Raw genomic sequence first — 27,727 nt, 5'->3', positions numbered from 1 at the left:
TATATCTTCAATAGAAAATTATAGATACTGCAAAACAAGTGTTTTTCTTTTTTTGGGTTCATTTTAAGGTCTTTGTACTAAAAGTCAGACTTAATTACACCCAGTAACTAAAATGGCTGACATTTTGTTGTTGGAAATAAGCTAAAATTTATATCTTGAAAAGAAATTAGAAAACTGTACAACTTCGAGATCCTTTTTTGGACTTTTTTAAAATAAAAATACACTTTGATTTGTTGCTGATTATGTAAAATAAGAGAGTTCAGAATAAAATTATTCAGTAATTTTTAAATTGTGGGCCCTGAGTGCTTTCAACTTGCACGGTTTAAAAAGTTTTGTTTGTAAATATGAGTCACGCCATGGCGGGATGTTTTTGGCGGGGTTGTCCCGGGCGACCTCGTGTTTTCCAGCCAGTGATGCTAAAGTGTTTTGAGTCCATTGTGGTTGCTCACAGCCGCCTCGCAGACAGACAATGCGTCGGCACACGGAGACATCCCGCCACATTAACGGATAAAACTGATTTGGGGGACAGTGGGCGTGGAGATGTTTGGGGTTGGCGTGGAGCGGTCGAAGCACACTTTCGTGCAATGTGACGAAATCTGGTCCACGAGGATAATTAGAGGCAGAGTGGAGCGATTGTGTTGGGACGGACCTCTTCAGTCCAGCGTGTGGCACAGCGATGGTCATCCCGTCTCTAACGAGCGCCTGGTGTTAACGAGCCCCTCCTCGCCGAGCGCTCAATGGCCTGTTGGAGCAAAGAATGGCCATCGAGTGCAGCGCACGCCTGAGTGCTCCCCGCGCCGCGGCCGGGCCCCGTCCTCCCAACGACGAGGCAGTCCGGGCTTTGATGAGGACGAGGCAGGACAGGGCAGCTAATGATCATTAATTGCACTTCGTTTGCGGGGCACAAGCACACCGGCGAGATAATGGCGAGGACAAGCAGCCGGGGCGTGGGGGAGGCGGTGGTGATGGACTGCAGCGAGGATAATAACAGCCTAACCCATTTTCTTTTGTCGACCCCCCGCGGTGACCAACACAGAAGACTTCTCACTTACGCAGAGCCCAACATTTTGGCGGCCTTGTCGCTGCAGAGCCTGCAGACGGCGATGCAAACAGATTCTGACCCAGTTTGATCCGACAAAGCTCAGAGTTGTTTGGGGATATTTTAAGCGGGATGGTCGAACACGGCAAAAACAAAATCTTACCATCTATTTCTGTTCAGGGTTTGGTGAAACTATCTTACAAAATACTTGTGAATTAATTGTCTTATTTCAAGTGTACTAAGATATTTGCACTTGAAACTAGACCAAAAATACTTTGGATTTTTTGTTTTTGCAGTGTTCAGTTTGGATTGAAACTTTGTGAACGAACCACAAACCCGATTAAGGAATCCTTGACTTTATGTCACTGTTTTTAGTTTTGCATGTACGACATCTGTACACCATGTCCAAATTATTATGCAAATTGGATTTAAGTGTCATAAAGATAACATTTTTTGTTGTGCTATTAAATTTATAGATGGTATTGTGTGTCAGGGCTCTTTGAATCACTATAATTTCAGAGAGCTGGTTGATTAGTTTGTCTGCTGAGCTCAATTAAAGGAAATCTACTTAAGAAGGATGTTCCACATTATTAAGCAGGCCACAGGTTTCAAGCAATATGAGAAAGAGAAAGAATCTCTGCTGATGAAAATCATCAGATGGGGTAGAGCTGTATGACAAGGTATGAAAACATTAGATATTTAACGAAAACTGAAGCATTATCGTACTGTGAAGAGATTTGTGGCTGATTCAGAACAAAGATGGTTTGTACAGATAAAGGCATAATGAGGAAGGTTTCTGTTAGACAAATTCATCGGATCAAGAGAGCAGCTGTTAAAATGTCTTTACAAAGCAGCAAACAGGTATTTGAAGCTGCTGGAGCCTCTGAAACCTCAAGGTGGAGGATCCTCCAGAGGCTTGCGGTGCATGAACCTACTATTGGGCCCCTAACCAGAGCTCACAAGCAGAAACGGTCGCAGTGGCCCAGCCGAAGATTAATTTTCAAACAGACTTGCTCACTGATTACTGCTGTGCAACCCTGGATGGTCCAGATGGACGCAGTAGTGGATTACTGGTGGATGGCCACCACATCCCAACATGGCTGTGACGTCAGCAAGGAGGTGGTGGAGTCATGCTTTGGGCCGAAATCATGGGGAGAGAATCATTGGTCGGCCCCTTCAGAATTCCTGAAGGTGTGAAAATGACCTCAGCAAAGTATATGGACTTTCTGACTGATCACTTTCTTTCATGGTTCAAAAAGAAGAGCCGTACCTTCAGTAGCAAAATCATCTTCATCATGACAATGCACCATCTCATGCTGCAGTGATACCACTGTGTCATTGGCTGCAATGGGCATGAAAGGGGAGAAACTCATGGTGTGGTCACCATCTTCCTCTGACCTCAACCCTATTGAGAACCTTTGGAGTTTCCTCAAGCAGAAGATCTGAATGCAGTTCATATCGAAACAGCAGCTCTGGGAAGGTTTTCTGACATCCTGCAGAGAAATTCAAGCAGAAACTTTCCACAAACTCACAAGTTCAATGGATGCAAGAATTGTGCAGGTGATATCAAAGAAGGTCCTATGTTAACATGTAACTCGATATGTTAAGATGTTTTTGATTGAAATAGCTTTTGATTTTAGTACATGTGACCATTTAATGCTGCACATTCAAAGAATGACCATTGACCATTTAGGAAAATCTGAGAAAATATCACTTGCATAATAATTTGGAACACGGTGTAAACAAAGCAAATGTCTGACGAACAGAATATTAGTATGTGACATTTTTTTCTGGCATTTGTTTGGTCAAACAGTGTAATTTATGTTTTCTTATTGGTGTAAAAGAAACGTTCCTCAACTCTTTAAAGTGAAGAAACTTTACGTTCAAAAGCAGACTGCCCACTAAAACTAAAGGTGTTTTCATACCTGGCAGACTCAATTGGGGACCAAAATTGCAACATTTGTTACATTTTTATCAGCTGGAATTCGCTTTCACACTGTATCAAACAAACCAAATTGATTGAAATACTTGTTCCCCTCCTTGCCTGTGGGGGCGCTGCACCAAGAACCACTGAAGCAAACAACACAGGAACCTCTGAAGATGACATGAGCTCAGCTTAACTTTTTATCAAAATGTAAACGAAAATGGAGTAGCATCAGATGTTTAGCAGTTGCAGGATTTCTCTGTTGTCGTTGGTAACGACCATGATGCATTTCTCCTGCAAGCACAAAACTAGAGCGTATGTTTTGGTTCTATTTACCCAGAATTCCCTGCACTGTTGCCCGCTTCTTGGTTCCTGCTTATTTAGGTGGACGAGAGTTTGATTTTTGGTCATCATCAGTTTGGTTTTCGCATTCAAAGGAACCAGAGTTTGATTAAAGCAAACTAAACAAGACTTGTGTGAATGCAGATTAAATTTTTATTCTGCCATTCTTTTTTTGTTAGTTCCTGAAGCCCAAACAAGATCTGATCATTAATTTTCATAGCTAAAAATTGTTAAAAACTAAACCCTACACTATTTATCTGCAGAGATTTTGTTGATGTCACTTCAGCGGTCGCTCCCTCATTCAGTCCAGCGACAGGAAGACGCACAATAACCCTAAACGACGACCGCCGTGGCTCCATTGATGCTATTTGTGCTTTCCTGCCAAACCACGTGATGCGCCCTGAGGGAATGTGGCGCACAAAGCAGTGCGGGGACAGATGGGTCTAAAGCAGCAGAGTGAAAAGGAGGCAACAAGAGATGAAAGACATGCGACAGGTAAAGCTGGGAAGAAAGGAGGAGACAGAAGGGGGGGAGGCCTGAAATTGCAAGAAATACATTTCCTCAGATCTCCACATGATCAGAAAGGCTGATTGTGTAACTACTGTAGCGGCTCATTTCCAAAGCGGGATTAGAGACAACAGGATTAAGTGAAACAGGTAAGAGGATCAGTCCAGTTCAGTAAGGATGAGATGCTTTTGTTTTCTTCTTGTTTGGGAGGCGGCATTACGAACGCTGATCGCCTCCCTGCTTATTATTGAAATTGCAAAGAGGAGTTTTGTGTAAAGAGGTTTAATACGGACATTCATTATCATTACGATAATTGCCTCCACATAGAGCAGAAACCCTGGTGTTTTTGTGCCAGCGCAGCAGTCAGGCTACAGGCCGCCTCCAATCCACAAAGAGTCGGCCGTAAATCAGGGGACCCGTGACCCCGGCCCCGGCCTCGCTGAGAGGGCGCTCTCAGAGCGGGGTGAAGGCTCCGGTGCAGGCCTTGACCCCCGGGGGACCTCCGGAGCGAGCTTGGCTCCACTCGCTGATGTCTGTAGGAAGCCTTAGACCCCGGGGGCAAGGCTGAGGAAAAACAAAACGCTGTGTGTGGGAATCTGCGGCATATGGAGCATAACGTTGGGACACGGGGAGGCTGAGGCCAAAGTTTGGCCCAGCAAAGTTCAGCCTGTTCACAGCTGATTCACTGGATCAGTAACATGTTCTCACATACGTGTAATTCATCTAAAAACTGATTCAATCTGAATAAAATGATCAAAGATGAAACAATCAGTATTCTTCAAAGAAACCAGTCTTTGATGTGATTTCTTAGAAAGCTGCAGGATGTAACTTTTATAAAAAATATTTTTAAAAATTATATTTCCATATTTATAAATATATAAAAAGTTTATATTTTATAAATATAAAACACTTATTTTTATAAAGGTTTTATGAATATATAAATATAAAAACATATTTTTATTAAAATATCTACATTTTTATATAAATATAGGTGTATATTTATATTAAAATTGGTTTTATATAAATATAAAATGTACTTGCTTTTGATATATTTTTAAAATTATTTTTTATATAAAATATATTTATATTAAAAATATATATTTGTCCTCTTGGTGTGTGCTATGCAGAATCTGTTGTGAATGCTAAGGCTAGTTAGCAGTGGATAAACTGTTTTCCTGTAACAGTAAGTAGTTTGTCTGTCAATAGCTCATTTAGCAGTGAGTACAAGAGGATGATTGACAGCGTTAAGACTCTCTCCTTGCTCTCATTGGTTGTTTTTGACCTGGAGCGATGTATTTTTTCAGATGGCAATAGTAGCTCATTGATGAGGTGGAGGAGATCCATCTTTTCACAGATTATCTCTCATAACATTCTGTCACAACACCGTTACAATTTTAACAAATATGAAAAAAATTATTTAAATAAAAGGTACATATCGCAGCTTTAAGAGTCTTGTGTTTAAATTAACCTTTGAAAAAAACGGAGTTTCACTTTTTCTTTATAGATGCAGCAAATGAAGAAAAGAAAACTTAACTTCATTATTTTCAAATACTTGAATATTTTTTATATTCATAGAAAGTCCAAAATATTGTTACAAAACCCTTGATATACGGCAACAAACTGTGAGTGTAAACTTGACCTTTGCACACGCATGTGAAAATAGCTCCAAACAAATGCGCAATTTTCCCACCGTACATATTTGAAAAGCAGAAGTAGAGCCTCCTGCACAACCAACAAAATGCAGGAAGGGGTAACTGGATGTTGAGTCAACAATAAAACACTTTTCCACCAGCCACTGTACAGCGCATAGTGACCAAACGTGCTGAAGCTCAACTGGGGTTGCTAGGTAACGAGCGGAACTCTGCTGGGGTTGCTACAGTAGCGGTTGCTGGGGTTGGGGCAGTGCTTGCTAATTTGTGATGTTACATTCTGAAACAGTTGCATTTTCCAGATACCAACAAACATTAGTTTGGGTGTTTTTTTAAGTGCTTGTGCTGTTTTTAGAAGAAGTAGAAACCCAAACTGAAGTAGAAAAATGTGCAAAATATAAATTTTTCATAACAGATTCCCTTTAAACTTAATGAGAATTCTTATTTCTCAAGCACCAACCAGCCAAATGGACTAAATTCACACTAGCTCACATTAAAATTCAGGATGATCTAAACTTTTTGTTGCTTTCCAAGGTAGATCTGTAAAAATAAAAATAAAAACCCTTTTGCTTTCATAAATCATGAAATAATGCTGCAAAGAGTGCAGATATTGCCCAGAAACTGAAGTGCAGCAGATACAAGACAACTCAACGCAGTTCAAAGAGACCCACACACGACGCTAAGATCAGTGGAACAAACTTGGGTACAAACTCTCATCCTTATTTATGGCGGGTCAATGACTCTTCCTCCAGCCTGCGGCTTTGAGGAGTGCGTCCGCCTTTTCACTTACTCCATGGAGGCTATTTTCTGCGCCAGGCTCGCAATCACGGCAAACAGCCTCAGGTCCACCAGTCCGTCTGTCACCCTGAAGTCCACCATTTCCAGGATCTGAAACGGGACGTTGGCGTTACGGCAGGAAGTGAGTGGCCGCTGCGCTGCGGTTCGTCACGGATCTACCCTGTAGACGTAGATCTCTTCTTTTTCAGACAGCAGCTCAGGAGGGATGATGGTTTTGAGAGCGAGCAGAACCTGCAGGCAGGAGATGTAGCCGTCACAGTCGCCGTCCTCCTACACACAAAATATTTTCTGTTGGCTTTATTTGAAGAAGCTTCAATGGAAAAATGTTAATTTGTAACAAAATAAAGAAGAAAACTTGAATGTTGATCACTTCCTGTTGACAACTGGTGACATTTTCTCCTATAAAAATTACATTTACTCCATTATGTAACTTTACATATAAGACGATATCTTATTCTCCTGCTAAATACTCCAATCTCAGTTAAATTGGGTAAAAAGTGTTGAATATTTTCTATTAAGTTTTACTCCTGATGTCAAACAGATTTAAATTTTTACTTTGACTAGACCTTCTCAACTGAAGTTTTCTACCTCCATCCAACAACTCTATAACTCTTTCAATTCTCATATGATGAAATATTAAATTCAAACTTCTATTTTAGTGAATTACAAGCATATTTTTTCTTTAAATTTAATGCTATGTGCTACTTTTTGTGGTCCAACACTTAAAATCCCAAACACATCCCACTGATTTGTGTTTTTAAAAAGTTCACTTTATGTGGGCCTGTTGAGGCTGCAGACTCCACACCTTCCCTCCGACTGAGAGCAACACATACCAGTGAGTGAAACAGAATCTGCTGCTGACAGAGAAAGAACAAAAAGGGTTTAAATTGCCCTTCACTTACTGCTTCAAAAGCCATTTTATACTCCACCAGCTTCTCCTGACTGAAAATGCAATACTTTGCCAGAAAGTCGACTGAGAAAGACAAAAGAAGAAAACAACAGGGGTTAAAGTGTGAGGAAGCATTTTTAAATGTTCATGTTATTCCTGGACAATTGTGTTTTGTTGCATTTAAAATGAGATATTCGCCTTGAATGTCTAATTTAAGGTGTGTGACTGCAGGGCTCCATTTGGGTGGCAGTCACACTTTGCTGTTGAATTATTTAGTTCTTCTTTTTTTAAAAAAGGAACCAAAGGTAGATTTTGTTTTACCCAGTTATGTTTGCAGTTACGTAAATTATTTAAATCAAATGTAAGCACCTGCTAACGGTTCAAATCAGCTTACATCAACTCATCATGAACTTAAATGTTCCATCAGTCAAAGACTCTCATTTTTGCATTTCAACTTTTCTTTTTTCAGGGTGTATTGATTTAATAAAAACATTGAACTTATTGTGTGTTTTATTTTCTTTATTTCTCATCCATACATTGTTCAAATTTAGCACCACTAACGCCGAGTTAAATTTAAACTTAATTTGTTTCCTGTGGAGTTTTAATTAATAAAATAAAAGTAATGACATTCTGCTAGCTTGTAGTTGGTGTAGTTTCTGAGTAGTCGACTCCATCGAGGTCATGACTTCGGTTTGCACCAAAGTATGCTGGATTTTTTTCTGCACTACATTTCTGTTTTTTACAGTACAGCTTCAATTAATTAGTACTTTATCTTTTTAAGTTTATCTGCTAATTTATGTCTTATTTTCCTTCGATCCCAAGTATTAACCGTCTTCCCTGAATAGACAAAAACCTCAAATACTTCTGACCCTAAAAACACTTATTATTGCCCATTTTTTAATATTTAAGATATCAAATACCAAACTTAATGTTTTAACCCTCCCAGACTGAATGGAGCACCGACAATTCAGCCAAATTTGCAGTACCGTAATTCTGCCACACTTTGCGCTATCTGAAAAATCCCAACGGTTTCTGAAAGGGGAGACGTTGCGCTTTCCAACCAATGTCTGGTTATTACGGTAATTTCACTCCCGCCGTAGCAGGAAGTGAAATTATTTTGATTAGACATTTTTTTTAATAGACTGGAAATTGTGAAAATAACTTGCTAGATATTGAATATTCCAGTTGTTATGGCGAAATGGGCAAATATATTTACTCACAGGACATTTAAAACTTTGTACAATTAAAATAAGCAAAAATATCCAGGCGGAGATTTGAAACTTAGATCATAAAGGTTTATACCACCTCAGCGCTACTACATCAGATAACGTCGGCCAAATGTTAATGGTCAAATCTCTGGATTTAGCTGCAACTCTGAGAAATATGTCTGTCTTAAAAGACAGACATATTTCTCTACGACATATTTCTCTAATCTCTACTTTTAAAAATAAAAGTAGAGATTATCAGAGGAGGGCAAACTGAGACAAACCATGAATATTTCATTAGGCAAATTTTGGAGGGAGGAAAGAAATGGCTGCCTTGAAAAGAGACTTTTAAGCTGCTGCCACTTCAATTTAGGAGATGAGAATGAATCTCCGGGATAATGGATCTATTCATGGGTTTCCTGAATAAAGAGAAGCAACAGAGTTGATATCAGTCTGGACTTAAACCTCTGGACCTCTGGGGTTTCTCCGCAGTAGCAGGGGGCCTGTTTGAATCGGCCATTTATCAGCTTAGGCCTAATCAAAACCAGGCCTGGCCTTTCAGATGCAAAATGTTACATTCGCAGCCAGTCAACTTGACTTGTTAAAGCTTGATTGATCAAAAAACCTGCAGGCTGCCGTCATAGCATCTGTTTGCAAATATCTGGATAGGACAAGGCTGGCAGGGTGAGGCAGTCTGCATGCGAACCTGCAGGGATTTAAAGTCCGGATCAGGGAATGGATCACCTCTGCTTTTTAGATAATTTAGAGCTGCAGTTCAGTTGCCTTGGATTGTTTCACTGCTGGGTGTTAGCTGCCATCCACTCTTCTTCTGAGGCGACTAAGAAAATTATTTTACTACCAGGTCTTCTCCATCCAGTTGTCATGCAAATATTGAGCAAACTTTTAAAGTTTAGCAAAAAAGAAAAAGCAAATTTGGGGTCTTTCTGTCTACTGGTTTGGCGCAAATCAACCAGGCTACGAAAAGCGTCATTGCGTCAGATGTTGACGTTTACTTGTGGCAAATGTTCACTACGCCCCCTAAACCTTGGCCTTGGTTTGGTTGAAGGGAACTCTAGGTTCCAAAAGCAGAAAGTGCAGTGCAGTGCAGGGCATTCTGGGTGAAGTGTAGTGCAGGTCATTCTGGGTGAAGTGCAGTGCAGGGCATTCTGGGTGAAGTGTAGTGCAGGTCATTCTGGGTGAAGTGCAGTGCAGGGCATTCTGGGTAAAGTGTAGTGCAGGGCATTCTGTGTAAATACAATCAAAACCAACGTGCTAGTCTAGTGCTAGCGGAGGAAATGGCTCGTGAACTCCATTTTGTTTACATTTCACAAAGAAAGAAGTTGCGTTCATGGCTTCTTTGGTGGTTTTCGTGGAATTTCCTTCAGTGGTTCTTAGTACAGCGCCCCCAGAGGCAAGGAGGGGAACACGTTTTTCAATAGTTTGGCACGTTTGTCACAGTGCAGTTTGAATAAGAACCAGAGCAGCTGAAAATGTAACAAATGTTGCATTTTTGGTTTTCTTTCGAAATGAGTTTACCAGACTACCAGGTACTAGGACAGTCTTTCTGGTGGTCCGTAGGCGCCCCCTAATGGTCTGCAAGGAACTGCATATAAACAACCATTTATTTGCTGTAGTGTTAGCTCAAAGTGAGAGTATTGATGTTGTTCACTAGCAATGTGATTCTTTTGAACAACTCTAAGCTGTGAACGAATCTCAGTTGGTCAGAACAGTTCTTTGTTTTTTACGACTTTACTTGCTTACAATGCTCTGTTCGCATGTCAACAGCCAATGCGATTTTATTTTATTAAAATGATTAAATTAAGCTAATTAAATACAACAGATAAATTCAATTGATAGAAATTGGTGGATAATTGTTATATTTACTGGCGCAGAAGAGAATTTTTGTTTCTGCCAAAGCAACTACAGTCTATTTTTCTTTTATTGTGCTTCTAAATTACAAATAGCCATAAATGTTATTGAAGAACAACTAATTCTTTTTTGATTTGCATTGGTTTGACTTCATTGGAAAGCTTAAAATCCATACTTTCGGAATCTTGTGTTGACCATGATCCTTCATTAGGATGAACAAAGTAGACCAACAATAAGTGACCTAACAGAATAATAATTTTATTTAATGCGTCATTGCAGGGGTAATTTCTGTTGATTACTCAGTTTTCTGGCGACCTTTTGCTCAGTTTTATTAAATAATGTTGATCTGTGAATCTGTGTGAGACCCTGACGGCCAGCGCTGGCTGCTGGAGGTGGTCCCAGGCTGAGGGCAGCGCTCCGTCAGGGAATCAGTCGAACAAAAGACGCAGTGGAGTGAGAGGCTGGTGGAGGAAGCGAGGGCGGGTGGAGGAGCAGGACAAAGCCGAGGCAGTAAAGCCTCCCGCCTGATAGCCTTATCTGATTCCACTCCAGCGCTTGATGGCTTTTTTTTCACCCTGCCTTTAAAGGACACAGGTTGGGCCTTTGGTGTGAAGCCTAGCAGAAAATGTTAATCAAGAGAGGGGCTGTGTGGAGAAAGGCGAGAGAAAGGGGAGAGTCACTCCGTTCAGGCTGTAATCTGTAATGAGACCGAGGCGATTCAGTTGCAATTGAGAGAGGAAGAATAGGGCTATGATGATGATGATGAGCAGGGAGGCTCATGCTTTCACTAGGCGTTTGTTTTTATGTTTTGTTCCTGTTTGTTCACGACTCCTGCATCCGTCTGCAAGCAGCCTGCGGGTCACGACTCATTTACCACGCACTTGGACCTTGTTCTCAGACCTGCAGCTGCACATGAAGAAAAGCACCTAGCTGCTCATTTGACAAGGCCGCTCTTCTGATTATGATTAATATTTTCATTTCTTACACGCAGGGCGATTCATGCCAGGTTTCGACCAACAACTGGAAAATGTCCAAATATTTTTACACTATATTGGTGTTAAAAAAATCAGTTCAGTTAAGTTCTGGTCCAGAAATTTAAAAAGGAGATAAGCAGCATTGCTGCCATTTCCTTTATATTGTATATTAATGTTGAAACCATGTGGATATTTTTTACAGTGCTGTACAGTAGATTTATAAACCTTTCTGTCATCTTGTGTTTATTTGAATTTATTAGGTCAATAGTAAAATCTCCAAGGGTGAACATGAGACATTTAGTGTAAATCTGCGCTTTCTAGTTAAATTGATTTGTTATTTTTAAAGTAAAGACAGTTTATTTTTGCCCCATTCAAAATAATTACACACAAAGAAGGGTCCTTTGTGTTTTAATGTTTTTTTTAAATTTGTTTGTTGCTCCCTTTCTCGTCTAATTCCAGACTTTTGTATAGCAACACACTGCATATAGTGTCCCATAATTCAACACAAAGATCGCTTTGAGCAGCAGGCAGGAGGTGACCCCCTTTTTAGAGCTGAACGGTGGACAGCATGGCCCACTTACACAGCAACATGTGATTAACGGCAACAAAATACATTTACACGCAAGGTCTAAACTGTTCCAGGAGTATAAAAGCTACAAAACAATTTATTTATGGGATGTTTTGTTAATGTGATGATCCAGCAAAATCAACAGGTGTTAAGATGCAGATCTGTTTGCAAAAGTTTAGGATGTGAAGTACAGATCTTGTAAACAGTGAATAAAGACAGATAGGAGGGCACAAAATATTGATCCTGCAACTTTAAATTCAGATTAAAGTAGACTGAGTTACTCTATTATTTACATTTTCTCAGTAATTAGGGATTTATATATCTTTAAAACAACAAAAGATCAGATTTGCTCTTAAATGTAAAACAAAATTTCATCTCTAAATTCTAAGTGCTGCTCAGTAAATTCAGAACAACATTGAAAAGGTAATTTATTCTGATAATTAAAGTGATATAGATTCACATATAGTGGTGCATTTCAAGTATTTGCTTTATTTAAATCAAGTTTAGTTCAATTAGATAATTTTTAAAAAATTTTAAGGAAACTTGATTAATTCTCAAAAATTATGTTTTGACCAAAAAAGAACGAAAGAGTTGTTCACCGTCCAGTCACAGCTGCGTTTCCGTTGGTCGTAATGTTAAGCAAATTGGAATTACGGAAATAAATTTGCTTAGTGGAAATTTTTGCGCTACAATGAAGTTGTTTTTCAGCTGTATTGAAATTAGTGTATTTTGAAAAACTGCAATGGAAACTCTTTATTAGCATCCCGAGTCACATGATCAACAACCAGATGTTGCTACTGGTGGAAAAGACAAAGAAGAAGACAGGAAGCGGTGAGAGGATAATGTCACAAAATGGTTTTTAATGAATTATTGTGCTAAACGTATTTACATGTAATTTTAAGGCTGTTTCATATTTAAGGGAAACACAGCAATTGCAAAATTGTGTTTTTCAACATTAGTGGAGAGTGATTGACGGCGCTAAAACCCTCCTCCTGGCTCTGATTGGTTGTTTCTGCCCGAGTTCTGCAGTTAGCACTGGGAGAACTGGGAGAAGGAAAAGGAACTTGATTTTTTCACAGATAATCTGTTTTATACCATGATGATGATGTAAAAAAAAACCACCCCACTTTTTTGTATAAAAGGTACATACACTGTATAAAACACAAAATCTTACCAAGTAATTTTGGTCTTGTTTCCAGTGTAAATATCTTAGCAAACTTGAAATAAGACAAATCTTATTACAAGTAACTTTTCTAGCAAGATATAGAGGCTTGTTTTAAGTACATAATTACTTAACATTGATGAAAAAGTGCTAGTCCCATTGACAGATTATTTAAGTTACGACAAGTCATTTTTCCCATGTTGCAAGTTAATCAATTTGCCCATAGAACTGGTAATTCTCATCAATATCAAGGAATTATTTACTTAAAACAAGCCTCTATATTTTGCTGAAAAGTTGCTCTTAAGTTAGTTTGTCTTATTTGAAATGTACTAAGGTAAATGCACTAAAAACTAAACCAAAACTACTTGGTAAGATTTTGTGTTTTTGCACAAAATCTTTTTTGTGAGTGTGTTTTTGCAGCTTTACATTAGAATCCTGTGTCTCGAAATATAAAGAATGTTTTATTTTTTAATGTTGATCTTAGAGGAGCGATACGATGAGTTTGTGAAGTACAGCAGGCGTAGAGCAGCTGTTTTTAGCCGCAGAAATCCGATCAGAGCAGAACTTCTTTAATGAGTCGGCACAATATGAAGGCGATAACATTCTCCCGCACGCACTGTTTTACTGAAACAAACACACAACTCTCCAACCCCGCCCCTGCACTTTCTCCAAAAACACAAAGTGTATGTGTGTGTGTGTATTGAGGGGGGTTCAGGCTCTGCTAGGAAAACAAACAAAGACACACGTAGCAGCCACACTCCTGTCTCTGGCTGCATGCCATCCAGCTCACCACAAACCGCAGCCCACGCTTTCCGCACACACACGCACACACTTTAGACCAATCAGCTCAGATCATCGCCGATACGACTCCCATAGGCCAAATCATCTGCTTTAATGTGAGAGCAGATCTCCAGAGATAACCTCACAAAGAAAAATCATCTGCTATTATTGCTCCGCCGCTCCTTGACATTGTCCCATTAATAAGGCCATTGTGGAGAGCGCTCTCTGTTTGGACACCACATAATGGAGCCTTTGACAGATTTACTCTGCGCTCCCTCTCTCTCTCTGAATGCGGCGGCCATATTCCACGCTGCCGCTCATCAATAGGCGAGCTGTTTGTTTGCCCAGTTATTCGGGACCGATGGTAAACACATAATTTCAGTGCAAAGGCTGAGCAAACAGGAGTTGCATAAAGGCAGTGTACCTGAACACACACTTGGAGTGAGAGCAGGTCCCATTACTACAACCTCCTCTCATCTCTTCGACTGCGTTTTGTCGTTTGATGTTTATTTTTGTGTTTCACTGCTTGGACACAAGTTAGCCCTGATATACGCTGCTGATGGTGGGTGGAGACAAAGTGGAGTCGACCCAACGCCGACAGGTGTCCCATACACAGCTGGGTAGCAACTACTTATGTTTACTTAACTCTTTGGAAAAAAATAGGAGTATTTTTTTACTGTACGTTTAGTTTTAAGTAAGTAATTTTACTATGAAATATCGCTACTTTTAGGGCTGGATAATATGGATGAGATAAGTGTTTCATATCAGTTGATATTGATAATTATTGATTTGTTTTTTGTCTTAGACATCTGAAATATTGCCAAACTGGTGGCATTGATTTTTATTTTTAAGCACAATGGTTGGATGGATGATGGTTTAATGATTGGTTGGATGTTTGGTTGGTTGATGGTTTAGTGGTTGTTGGATAATGGTTAGATGGTTGGATGATGGTGAGATGGCTGGTTGGATAATGGTTGGATGATGGTTTAGTGGTTGGTTGGATAATGGTTAGATGGTTGGATGATGGTTAGATGGCTGGTTGGATAATGGTTGGATGATGGTTTAGTGGTTGGTTGGATAATGGTTAGATGGTTGGATGATGGTTGAAAGATGGTTTAATGGTTGTTTTAATGGTTGGATGTTTGGATGATGGTTGGATGATGGTTTAATGGTTGGTTGAATAACGGTTAGATGGCTGGATGAAGGTTGGATGATGGTTAGATGGTTGGATGACGGCTGGATGTTTGAGTCATTGTCGGTCGTTGTTCTTCCAGAAACTTAATGACTGAATCTGCTCTTGGTGTCCAGACTCTCTTCACTCTTCTTCTTTTCATCAGTTACTGTTGACTTCAGACACGAGCCACATGGCGGCTCCCGCTAACCGGCGCTGACCCGGTTGACCCGCAGGGTCACTGGGCTGGTTGACGATGGGTGGCCGAGTACAGGAAGCTGCTGGAGTGTGTGAGCGCGGGGGGAGCAGAGAATTTTGGGAATCCACTGGCAAGCAGTCAGTGTTGGATGAAACAAGACCAATTAAAACCCGTTATTCCCTTTCAGAGCCTAATGAGGGGCCACAAGAGTCTGGACCGGTGGCAGACTGTGGACTGAAAGGCAGAAGCACTTTAATGAACTCACAAACAATGCATGAGGACAAACAGAGAGGCACAGAGACAAAAATAAACCACTGATTGTGTAATCTTAAGCTTTAGAAATACCACAATTTAATTAATTAAGTGTAAATCTCCTGTTAATGTACAAAAAACCTTCATATAAATATGTATTTTTGCCATTTTAGAGGTGATTGTAGTGAAAAAACTGCAGATTTAAAGGTAAAGTAACCTTTACAAAAATATGTTTTATCTGTGTTTATTAAAACTGTCACCATGTTGTGACATTAAGAGGAATAATATTCTCCTTGCTGATTGGTTTGCTGTCAAAAACAACCAATCAGAGCAAGGAGGAGGGTCTTAGCGCTGTCAATCAATCTCATGTATGCGCTGCTAAATGTAATAATGGCACTTCATTACGAATGAAAAGGAAAATTATAAGGAAGGAAGGATTTATTCAATAGAATCTGGAATTTGTTCATTTCCATACTCTGATATGGAAATGAACATTTTATCAGATATTAAACCAACAATCAGCATTTAATCATCTGTTTCATTAAATCTGTCTGTTTTATTATTTAAATTCAGAGGTCGGCAGAGTACCCAAGTAAAAGTAGCGCTACTTCAACATAATTTTACTCAAGTAATAAAGTTACTCAAATAAATATAATTGAGTAAATGCAGCCAGTTTCTACCAAACTGTGTTTAAATTATAAATGCTGAAAGAGTCAGGATAAACTCACAGTCCTCAAAGTTGGAGCGGCTCCTGCTGGTTTTGCTCCGCCGTGGGGCGTTGTCCTGCAGTTTGGAGAGCAAACTCAGCGCCTTGGTTTTCCTCTCCTCCATCGCCTCGTCCCGCTCCTCAACTCGCTCTCCGTCCATCAGAACATGGCTGCTCCTTCCTGGATGTTGCGGTTGGTCCTCAGCCGGGTTTTCCTCGTCTGAGTGGGAACATTAAACCCCCAGTGTGAAACTGTTCACTTAAAAGTAAAAAGTTATATAATCTTCATATCCAAGCCAGTCCTGAATGGTAACAACCAAGAAATCCAAATGGCTAAGTGACTTTCTGGTCAGAACAAATAAATAAAACCAAAACAAATACTATCATGAGATATGTCTCTTGGTCTCTTGCCAAAGACAAAAGAGAAATCCTACAACCACTAAAATCTGATGCTACTCCATTTTTGTTTACACTTTGTCTTCTTCAGAGATTTTCCTGTCGCTTCCTTCAGTGGTCCTTGGTGCAGCGCCGCCACAGGCGAGGAGGGGAACAGGTTTTTCAAGGCGTCTGGCTCATTTGACACAGTGTGAAAAAGAATAGCGGCAGCTGAAAATGTAGCAATTTGCTAAGTGACTTCCGTGTCAGAACAACAGCTATTGGTGCTGAAATTTACCCATCTGATTCTGGTGGTTGTGGTGTTATTATGCTTCCTTGAATTGGATATAATAATAGCAATATATTTTACTTATATAGCGGCTTTTTAAACACTCAAAGACATTTTAGAGGAATCAAGTGAATCATAAAAGGAGAATACTTAAACACATAGCACTTAAAAAAGCAGGATAAAGCAGGACAACAGTCAGTCATTAAAAGCTGTTCTGTAAGGATTTTATAAATGAAACCTACATCAAGTCAGCTTAAAGGGGATCTCTTATGCAAAATTTACATTTTGCATGTTTTTGTGCTTCCATTTGTGTCTCAACTGCCTCTAAAAACTGCTCAAAATATAAAAAACCCCCAAACAAACAAATAAAAAAAACCACACAGCGGTTATTTGGTGTCTGGAAGATGAGCCGTTCAAAAACAGGCACTGCGGCGTTACCTAGCAACCAAAGCGGAGCTCCAGCACATTTGGTCAGCTGGTTTTACTGTTGTATGCGCTGTATAATGGCTGCAGGAAAAGACAAATGTTTTGTTGTTGACTTGCTGCACTTTTTGTTGGTTGTGCAGGAGGCTGTACTTTTGCTTTTCAAACATGTACGGATGCATGATTGTGCATCTGTTTGCAGCCATTTTCACATACTGGTGTAAATGTTGAGTTGGAGAGCATGGCCAGCAGCAGCTTATTTGGATTTAAAGAGGCAAGACGCCCTAAAACAGCTCAGGGAGAATTGAGCAGACTATGATTTTGATTTTGTGCAAAAAAGGAAATCAAATTTTTAGTATAACTCATAACCTCTTCAAGTAAGAATAATAGGTGATCTTAAAACTTACATTTTGTTACTAAAATCCTAAGAAATGCAGGACCGTATCTGAAGCATATTTAAGGTTGCTATTTTTTAAAATTAAAACCAACAATGAGCAAAGTCCGGAGCAAGAAAAACACATTTGTATTCATGATCATCTGCATGTAAGCAGCCACTAGAGCCCATTTCTTTTCTCATCTCATCGTTCTCTCAGATGCAGGAGTTACATTTCCATTCATTCCTTTGAGAGCCACACTATAGACCAAGCGCTGCCCTTGAAACTTAAACAGCCATCCATTTTGTAAAAGCCCAGCCAATTAAGAGTCCCATTATCTCCCAATTCAACCTCCACAGAATACACTTCTCGGTGCAGAAGTGTGGAGACAAAGAGCTCCATCAATGCAGACTCGAGACTAAAGAAGAGTTTCATTGTCTTCTAGAGACGCTTCTATAAGTTTTTTCTTTGCAAACTGTCTGTTTGGTGCACACGCGCATGTGTGGTAATACTAAAAGTGATGCATTCATTAGTATGGCCAGTCGAGAAGCAGCAATGGTTTGGATTCATTGGGCGTTCCGAACACGGTGGAGGGAATTCATTCATCCCGCCGGTGAGCGCAGAAAGGTCAGCAGCGTAGATTGATGGAGCCATGTCTCATTTGACAGGACGTCTTCCACCAGGCTGCACACAATCACACGCCTGCATGTCCTGCCGCAGTGCCGGTGACAACAAAACGGACGGCAGGACGGGGAATTTATTCATCTTCACAACGTAAAATTCATCATTCCTCCTCCCATGCAACAAAAACACGTCTTTCTGACATCATGATGAATGACAAGTGAGGATATTAAATTTCAAAAACCAAAAACTTTCCTTAGGACTGTTACATACAGGTGCATCTCAATAGATCTGAACTTTTGAAAGTCAAAAAAAGTGAAACTTGTCTTTTAGGTAGAGTCTTTACACAAAGACTGATATTTCTCAAGCATTTCTTTCTGATAATTTTCATTCTCTGCTGCAGGGCAACAATGCTAAAAGCTAATAGCTCACTTGCACATTTTAATCTGATTTTGTTTGTCTATTTATGATATGCTTCCAAATCTTACTTCAAGATTTCAAACCTCAGGGTTTTAAGACCTTCATAAGACCATTATGAATGAAATTTAAGACCTGTATCATGACAGAAAACTGAAAAAGAAAGCATTTTCTATAGTAGTGCCAATCTTTGGCATATACATCAAGAGAAATGAGCTAGAGGTGAAGACGACTGGCGATAATTCACAGTTAACAAAAAGGTTAGCGATAGTTTATTAGCAGCTAGTTAGCAGTAGCCTGACTGAAAAGTCCCATGAGAAAAATAAACAGCAGCAAATTTACAAAGCTAGACAATTTTTTTCAGGTATGGAAGCCTTTTATTAAATACTTTAACTACCTGAAAACAATGACAGAATTTAAAATTTTTTTTATTTTTATTTGTTTTGTTTTTGTTTTTTTCTTTTTTCTGTTTAGGATAGCTGATGTTTCAAACTGACAACTTTAGGTGGGCTGTTTGTATTTTTTGGTGAAACTGATGTGCCAAACTACAAAAAAATCCTAAATATGGGAGATTTTTTTTTACAAGTTTAAATAGTACTGCCAGACAATATTTAAGACCTGTGATTAACATATTTAAGGCAAACGTGTACATTTTCTAATGAATTTAAGACATTTTAAGGCCTTAAAATCAGATACATTAATTTAAGACATTTTAACGATGAGGGGTTTTTAAGTTCAGTGGGATATTATTGAGATATATTAGGATAAAAAACAGGGATCATGTTAAGAAAATAAAAAATAAAGCTATTTTTTATTTTTATAAACAAAAAATAATTATTTTTTATAAAAATATTTTTATAATTATTATTTTTACAAGAATATTCTTGTCATAATATTACAAGAATGAAGTTTTGAATTAGGATTTTATTCTTGAAATATTTCAACTTTAACTTCGTAATTATATATTTTAATTTTTTCTTAGTATGGTCCCAATGCTCATTTGTACGTTAGCAAAAGGAATATTGTTGGGTTTTTTTTTAAAACAAAACATTTTCAATACATAAAAAGGATCTGTGTGAGATTATGCAATCAAAACTTTGTTTTATTCAAAGTTTTATTCAATGTCTGTTAAAAATGAGTAAAACAAAAGCTGCATCAGTTTTTCAGAGGGTGGATCTGGAGGATATTCAAATGAAGTAGGTCGACGTTTACCGCTGATTTCAGCTCTGACTGAAATTATTCAGGATTTGAAACCCTTCTTTCAAAGCCCTCCTATATCCAAACCTCCAACACGGCCTAATCTATGAATGCACAGCAGTGATTGCGGGTCGGGTCAAGCTGGAAACAAGAGCTCATCTAAAACCACAGCAAGCGGGTTGCCATACCAACCACAGCATCTCAGCACAGCAGATATCTGGATTTGGCTGAAAGTGGCCGAGTCAAATCCCCTGACTGATCTCAGAAAGGCCACCAGGGACAAAAAACAAAACAAAAACACCCACACCCTTTAACGTCCAGCGCACCAAGCAGAGGCAAAACGGCTGGACTTGTATCGTTTTCTTTGCTTGTTTGAGAAAAGGATGAGCATCAGCGAGACAATCGGCTTTAATGGCAGAACAGGAGGAAGGAGGAGTAAAAGAGAAAATCCTGCGAGTTATTATTCATGGGTAGCGGATTTTCCTTTCAGGCCTTCTTCATTGACGCCTTTCTCCAACTTGTCACCCTCTCTATCAGCCCTGACAAGTGCCAATCAAAGGCCTTGAGTCCGGGGTTTTTGGGGAAATGCTGGAGGATTTCCGAGACAATAGCTTGAGAATCCGAAGCAGCGGTGAATTGGAAACAATAGAAACACGTTGTCAGTGTGTGGTCCGCTGGGGGGAAACGATCTTTGCTCGCTACATGGCTAATCTCTGCAAGAATCATCTCTGTCTTTTAGCAGGGTCATTTCAGATTATCGCTACGTTCATTCAGGCGCTAACGCCTTAGCTACGCAGCTGAATGCTAAACCGAGTGACTGAGGACTAACAACCGTGAAACAAATATGAGGGGAGGGATTAATCTAGCTATAAATGGCTGATGAGCAAAGCGGTTCTGGTGGGAGAAACTCAACCGATCTGAAGAAATGGGCGACTCATGCTAACGACAAACAAGAAAGAAGAAGCTTTCTCAAAAAAAAGTGAGTTTTTTTATCAAGAGTCTGGAAAAGTGTGGAAGAAATTGAAATTTGACCCATTTTTTGGCTGTTAAAGTGCAGGTGAAGGAAAATAAAGGGTGGAAAAACTTTAGGGTTGGTTCACATCCACCATGTTTGGTCCACTTCAATCAAACCATAGTTTGTTTTTCTGAAAGTTTGGTTTGGATGTACAATCAAACTCTAAAAAAGTGAACTCTGGTCCAACTACAAATCTCGGTTTGGTGAGGCTCAAATGCCAATACAATCGAAGACTGCTCCAAAAGCAGGAAGTGGACTAAAGTGCAAGGTATTCTGGGTAAACAAAACCAAAACAAATGAAAGAAATGAGAAATATCTCTTGATACTTTGCCAAAGACTCAAGAGAAATCCTACATCCGCTAAAATCTGACGCTGCTCCATTTATGTTTACATTTTGCAATGAAGGAAGTCGTGTCCATGTTTTTTTCTGAGATTTTTTTGTCGTTTCTTTCAGTGGTTCCTGGTGCAGCGCCTCTACAGGTGAGGAGGGGAAAGGGTTTTTCAATTAGTTTGGTTCATTTGATACAATGCAGTAAGAAAGAAAACCAATCAGATGAAAATGTAACAAATGTTGCAATTTTGGTTCCAAATCAAACTGAATCTATCGGACAATCAGGTCAGAAAACATTTTTATTCCCAAAAAATACATTTTCATTAAACACCTGTTTTCTATCTTTTGTTTTGATTTTTTTTCTGCAAAGTGACTTGAGGCAGCATTTGTTGTAAATTGCTGCTAAATAAATAACTGAACTAAATTTTAAGTGTTTTGTTGGTTTTGGTTGTTATGTTTTATTTTGGATATTTAAATTATCTTCCAGTTCCAATGTGAAGAAGTTCTTAAAGATTATTGGTCTCTGAGAGGATAAATGTTAATTATTGTGCCATTATCACTTGAAAAATGGTCTCTAAACAACAATATTATTGTTTATCGCAATAACGATAAACAATAATATTGTCAATTTATTGTCCAGCTAAATTTGTTAGACTAAGATTCAGTAGTAATTAAACATTTTTGACCCTCTGCATTACAAACCTCACCTTTCCATACAAAGACAAGCCTGGGTGGGGGTCGTTTGGCAGCAGCATGACCTCCAGATTGACCTCTCCATGCCCTAATGATGACCTCTCCTCCTCCAGAGGGTGACCATGCCTTTGACCTCTAAAAGGTCAACGGTCAGAAGCACCTTTAGTCTCCTTCTTCAGGTTTTCATAGTTTAAGAAACTGATGAAACAAACCTTCTTTCAAATGGTTCAGAAACTGCAATAAAAAATATTATGTAAAATAAATAATACAGCAAAAAGCATAGAATTAGACTGAATAGATCCGTCACTGATACTTATCTGTCAGTATTTGGAGCAATGCATCTCTAAATCTAATATATTTTTATTACTTTAGCCATAAATTCGACCTTGGCTTTGTGAAGAAACATCCAAGCAGTATTTCTGCCTCACTGCAGCCTTGATCTAGCAGCTTCGCCGCAGACTGACACCAACACATCCATCTGAAGCCTGATGGTCGCAGAAATACAGCGAGCTACGCATCATTAGAGTCAAAACAAGCAGGACGTAGAAACGGTCAGATAAAGATTTCCAGGGTTCATATCTTAAAAGCCGCTTCGGACCCATCGCTCATGAATCTACAGCCAACTCAACAGGCCAGCTGGCCCTTGCAAGGATTAGCAGGCTTAAGTGTACCGGAGGCAAGAGAACACCAAACACAGAGCTGGCAGTGAGGGGACAATGGCTCCAGGCTGACAGGGACCCACCGGGCTTTTATCGGATCAAACGCTAATGGTGAAGATGGCTTCTCGCATTGATTAAGTATTGTTGTTAAGCTCTGCAGCGGCAGCCGCAGCACTGAGGCGACACGGTGATGAACGTGTTTTAAAGCTGAAACAAACGGGAGACCTACTGGAGAGGAGGGAGGAATCAGAGGATCGGAGTATTTCCAGCGACGGACTCGGGTCGACAATCCAGGAAGACGGAGATGCAGAACCTCCTTCAGACCAGTTCTGACCAAAAACAGAGAAAATGTTCAAAAAGTTCTGGCCGGGCAAACGTTATCTGCAGTGAGTTCAGGGTTTGATCTGGGATTTCTGTTTCAAAATTGTGATTTGATGATTAATCGGACCAAACAAAATGGCACATTCTACAGCCTTTTGATATAACATTACAAGTACATTAAAAGAGGCAAACAAATAATCCAATTCCTTTCTTAAATAGAAAAAACAGACAATTTATTGAGTGTTGCGTGAATAACCAGAGCAGATTATTCATGCAATAATCTGCCAGAACAACATTAGAGTGTGTGTTTATAAATAAACATAAAGGGAAATAAAGTATAGTTTATTATGACAGTGTAATAGGAGCATTGAAAATGTTAATAAAAGTAGTAAATTTAAATTTTCTAGAAAAAAAAAATGTCTGAGTTTGAAAAGTTAAATATTTTCAAGAATAAAATTTGAGATTATTCTCAAAATTTCTAAAAAAAAAAAAAAAAACAACAACAATAAAACAAGGACATTTCTGAGTTTCAAAAGGTGAAGAACTTTGATTTTTCAAACTCAAATTATTTCTAGAAATTTCCTTAATTTAATCTCAAAATGTCCTTGTTTTTTCTAGCAAATTGGTAACTTTTGAAACTACAAAATTTTCTGTTATTTCTACAAAATGTCTGAGAATAATCTAAAATTTCTGAATTTTTTTCTAGAAAATTTTTACTTTTCAAACTCAGAAAAGCACTTGTTTTTTCTAGAAAATTTTTGAGAATAATCTCAAAATTTCCTTATTTTTTCTAGCAACATTTTCAATTTTCAAAGTCAGAACTTGGGTTTTTTTCTAGAAAATTTTCAAGAATAATCTCAAACTTTCGGAGTATTTTTTAAAGCAAATTTAGACTTTTGAAACTCAGAAAGTTTGCTATTTTTTTTAGGAAAAGTTTTTTGGTGGAAATGTACTTTATCTACAATCACCCTCTTTTGGAGTTTATTAAAAAAAACTGAACACCGACTTTAAAATAATTTTTAAAAAATTAAAAATTTCTAAGTAGTAACTTTAGGGAAGTGTTTTTCAAAGCACTTGGCTGAAGCTACCTCAGTGTGAAAAGGCTTTTTTCATGATTTTTTCATTGCGATAATTTATAAAAGTGCTGTCTGTTTCACACTTAAGCAGGAGGTTGATTCAAAGTGTTGAACAGATTCCTGTGGATCGTTTGCAGTTGTGGCTCCTCAGGTGATTTATGAACGTATGAATCCTTCCTTGTGCCGTTGCGTCTAGGTGGGGGGTTACAGCCTCATTCAGACTCTCTCTCCTCTGTCATAAAGCGGAGATTAATCTAAAACCACATGGAGAAACTGAATCCATTCCACAGTAGCACGGGGAGCGACCCCTCCCCACCTTATTGCTGGAGCTTCCTCCTGAAGCAAGGAGTCGAACTCAGTTTAATTTTGAGCCACATTCTAGTCATGAATGGCCAGAATGTGTTGATAAAACCTGTTAATTAATAATAGCTGTGTCTGCATTCTATAAGTGCTTCTTAAAATTAAATAACATTAAACATCTTTTCACACTGAAATCAAAATAACTGATTTAGGAGGCTGATTTACAAATATTAGCAAGAAACGTTATGATATTTTGCGCTTATGTACCACAGTAAATGTGATTTTTGTTTCTTGCCATGTCAATAACAGACAAAAACTTGACCTCATGTAAGGCTGAGGCAGCAGTGGAGTCAAAGTAAGAAATACTGCCACCTGCATCTGGGGGTTCTCACTTAAAACATATAGTTTTTTAACATTTTGGTGTAAAATTTGCTATAAACTTGAACATAAAAGTGTGACGATTTGTTGATCTTACTTAAATTTCTGTACAAAAATTGGGCTGACTGGTGGAACTTCAGAAAAGAGATAAAAATTGCTTTAATTTGATTGATTAAATAGTACTTAAGCATCAAATTGATTTATGTGATCAAGCAGAACGGTGTGTTTACCTCTCAATTAAACACTGACTCGTCTGACAAGCATTTTTTGCAGTTATTTCATGATAGAAGTTAATTTCCTGGAGTGTTTTTGGAGCGAGAGATGAAAAAAAAAGAGGAGAAAAGTTCCTCTTAAAGAGGCAGAGTCGCTCACCGATTTATTCTCCTGGAGTTTCCCTGCAGAGTCGCACCTTTCAGAGCCGCTGCCAGCTGTGAGAGGCCTTGAATGACCTGACAAAACCGCAGAGAAAACATCATCATCAGGACGCTGCAGCCAGAGGAAGTGATTGTGTGTTTGCAGCACACACACCCCCACACATCCCACACACACAAGCACACACATTTGTCTTTTGTACTCGAGTGTGTGTGCTCAGATATGAGTAATGTCGTGTAGTAACCCCAATTATGGCTATTAATCTCTGAGCAAATAATGGCAGAAAAAGGAGCAACAGAGCAGCACCTGTCTGCAGAAGCATGCCAGCTGCAAACATTGTTCTGGAGCCTGAGAGGAAAAATGAGCTTCCAGTGAAGTCAGACACATTTAGGCTCACTGTAAATATTCATAGACGGCTGAAAAGAAAATTACAAAGACCATTTAATATCCTGCTAGTGCCTCAAAGTAACAAAAACACATTTCACTCACCTACTTTGTTGATTTTTTAAAATCTGTTTTTATCACAGCTGTTTTATTCTCCTAAATCTTTTATAGAAAATGATTCTGGAAAAAAAAAGCAACTCACCAAACTAGTTTGTTTTTTGATGCATGTACAAAAAGTTTTGATTTTTTAAATACATTTTTAAATACTTGTTCCTTTGGCAGATTATTTAAATTATAACATGGTAACATGTCTTGTTATAAATTTAATTATCATCAATGTCCAGATAATTCTTAAAATTAAATAATATTAAACATTTTTTCACATTGAAATCAAAATAACTGATTTATGATGTTAAGTGAGCTTAAATATTATGTTATCAGTCAAATCAATGCAGGTTTTATCTGTTTACTGTCAAATTACATTATAAAGGTTATTGCAGATTTTTCTCAAAAGTTGTCAAAAACTTTCTTATTTGTTCAAAACAGCTGCCTCAGCCTTAATTGAAGTCATATTATAGTCTATGATCAATAAAGTAATAAAAAGTCACATTTACCATCATAAATAAGCACAAACATTTCCAAATTATTACCAGGACCACTTAAATTTTTATAGCAAAAAATCACAAAAAGATTCATGAAATCCTGGAGGGACTGAAAAGATGTTCAGTAATATTGTTTAATTTTAAAAATTCATTGATATTTTACCAGTTAGTGAACAAGTTTTATCAATAGATTCGGCACAACTGGCCCTTTAAGAGCATTCATGATCTTGATTTGGACCAAAACAAAAATTAGTTTGACATGAGTTTGAGGAAAGAAAACATCCAAATGATTTCCTCTGATTTATTTTTTGATGTTGCAGAGCTTCAAACCTCTGCTGTTTATCTCCTCTCTGCCTCCTTATCAGCCTTTAAAGGACAGATGATGAGCTAATTGAGCGATCCGCACGCTCTTCTTCGCCTCCTATACGTCGTTACGCGTGCTGTGATTGGTTTAAACTGCCTCCTGCTAACCGGGTCGGACTTCCCCAGTTAATGTTCCACTCCAGCGGTTTGATCTTTAATAATTTGGCTGACATCCCAGTAAACCTGAGCGGCAACACCTTTGGGACAGTTGAAGCTCGCAGTGGCGGATCGGTCGTTAAAAGGAAAGGCCGCTCAGCGTCATAAAGACGTCGCTTGGTCTCAAAGAGAACGCAGCGTTTTGTTTTTCCCCTTTTCTGGAGGTCAGTTGTGTTTTCTCAAACAGGTTTAGACACAAACACAGACACACCTGTCTGACGGCTTCCAGGTATATCACTGATGGTTTCTGCTTATCAAACGATCTCTTTCAAACTGTCAGAAAGTAATAAGTCAAGGACGGAGGACATTATGTTTTAACTGACACATCCAAGGCAGGAAAAGCTCAGATTTCAGATTTATTTCAGAATTAAATTCTGTTTTGTTTTTTCAAGAATATCCTGGCAGTGTTTACCTGGTGAAATGCATTCTGGGAGTTCGTACGGCGACGTCAGGTCAGACCATTCCTGGACCGGGGAGAATCCCTCGTCCAGGTCGGTGTGTGGCACCGGCCGGTCCAGCAGCAGCAGCTGGACCCGGGATAAGGAGCCCAGATTCCCGGAGTCGCAGCCCACTGTGAGCGCTGCGAGGCCCGGAGACAAATCTACACGGAAGAAACGAGAAACTGGAACTCAAAGACACAAAATGATGGAAAAACAGACAGGAAAACAAATGAAGGTCAATAAATTTACCAAAGATTTTTACACGACTGAATTCAACATGTTGGAAAAGTTTTTACAATAAAAAAGAAAAGAGAAATCTGGAGGATGAAATGGTGCTAGAGTGAAAAACGAATGGATGGATGAATGGTTGGATGGTTGTACAGATGAATGGATGGATGTACAGATGGATGAATGGATGAATCGATGGATGAATGAACTGACAGATCTTTCCAGACGTAAGCTACTGCCTGTTAATAAACACTCCACATAATCCCACCTTTAAAATCAAGAAAAAAACAAAATAAATTAATCTAAATCATAAAATTGTTGTAAAACCCAACAGAACCGATAAACTACCCTGATGCAGAGAAGCTACCCCTTGTACCCCATCAACTACCCATCTACCCCCCTTATCTACCCCTCTGCCCCCCCTCCCCAGGCTCCAAAGTTCTCTCCGTCACACCCAATTAAAAGCGGATCAGTGACACTGTGGCTCCCGGCCCATGCAAATCCCAGGTCCTTGCTGGGTGTGGAGCGGCAATCTGAGGGGATTTCACAGAAAGCGCACGCACACACACACACACACACGCACACACACACACACACCCACGCACACACACGCACCCACGCGCACCCACACCTTCCAGTAACATCCAAGAACATCAAACAGAGGAAAGTTCAGTTTGTC

At 39.0% G+C, this 27,727-nt stretch overlaps 1 protein-coding gene across 1 annotated transcript in view; it reads right to left on the bottom strand.

Moving 5' to 3' along the window:
- The window catches only part of LOC111611801, a 61,805-nt gene that overhangs the window by 4,020 nt on the left and 30,058 nt on the right, over window positions 1-27,727 (bottom strand). The window contains exons 8-14 of the mRNA XM_023349915.1: window positions 26,793-26,981; window positions 24,876-24,952; window positions 22,658-22,757; window positions 16,057-16,254; window positions 7,162-7,232; window positions 6,419-6,529; window positions 6,252-6,349 (exon numbers count right to left, since the gene is read on the bottom strand). Of these exons, the coding sequence (XP_023205683.1) occupies window positions 6,252-6,349; window positions 6,419-6,529; window positions 7,162-7,232; window positions 16,057-16,254; window positions 22,658-22,757; window positions 24,876-24,952; window positions 26,793-26,981 (844 nt within the window). The remainder of the gene's footprint in view (window positions 1-6,251; window positions 6,350-6,418; window positions 6,530-7,161; window positions 7,233-16,056; window positions 16,255-22,657; window positions 22,758-24,875; window positions 24,953-26,792; window positions 26,982-27,727) is intronic.

The sequence above is a fragment of the Xiphophorus maculatus genome, chromosome 17 (assembly GCF_002775205.1).
Source record: "Xiphophorus maculatus strain JP 163 A chromosome 17, X_maculatus-5.0-male, whole genome shotgun sequence".
NCBI classification, from domain to species: Eukaryota; Metazoa; Chordata; class Actinopteri; order Cyprinodontiformes; family Poeciliidae; genus Xiphophorus; species Xiphophorus maculatus.
Note: the sequence above shows the minus strand (reverse complement) of the source record. Positions and strands in the feature narration are given on the sequence as shown.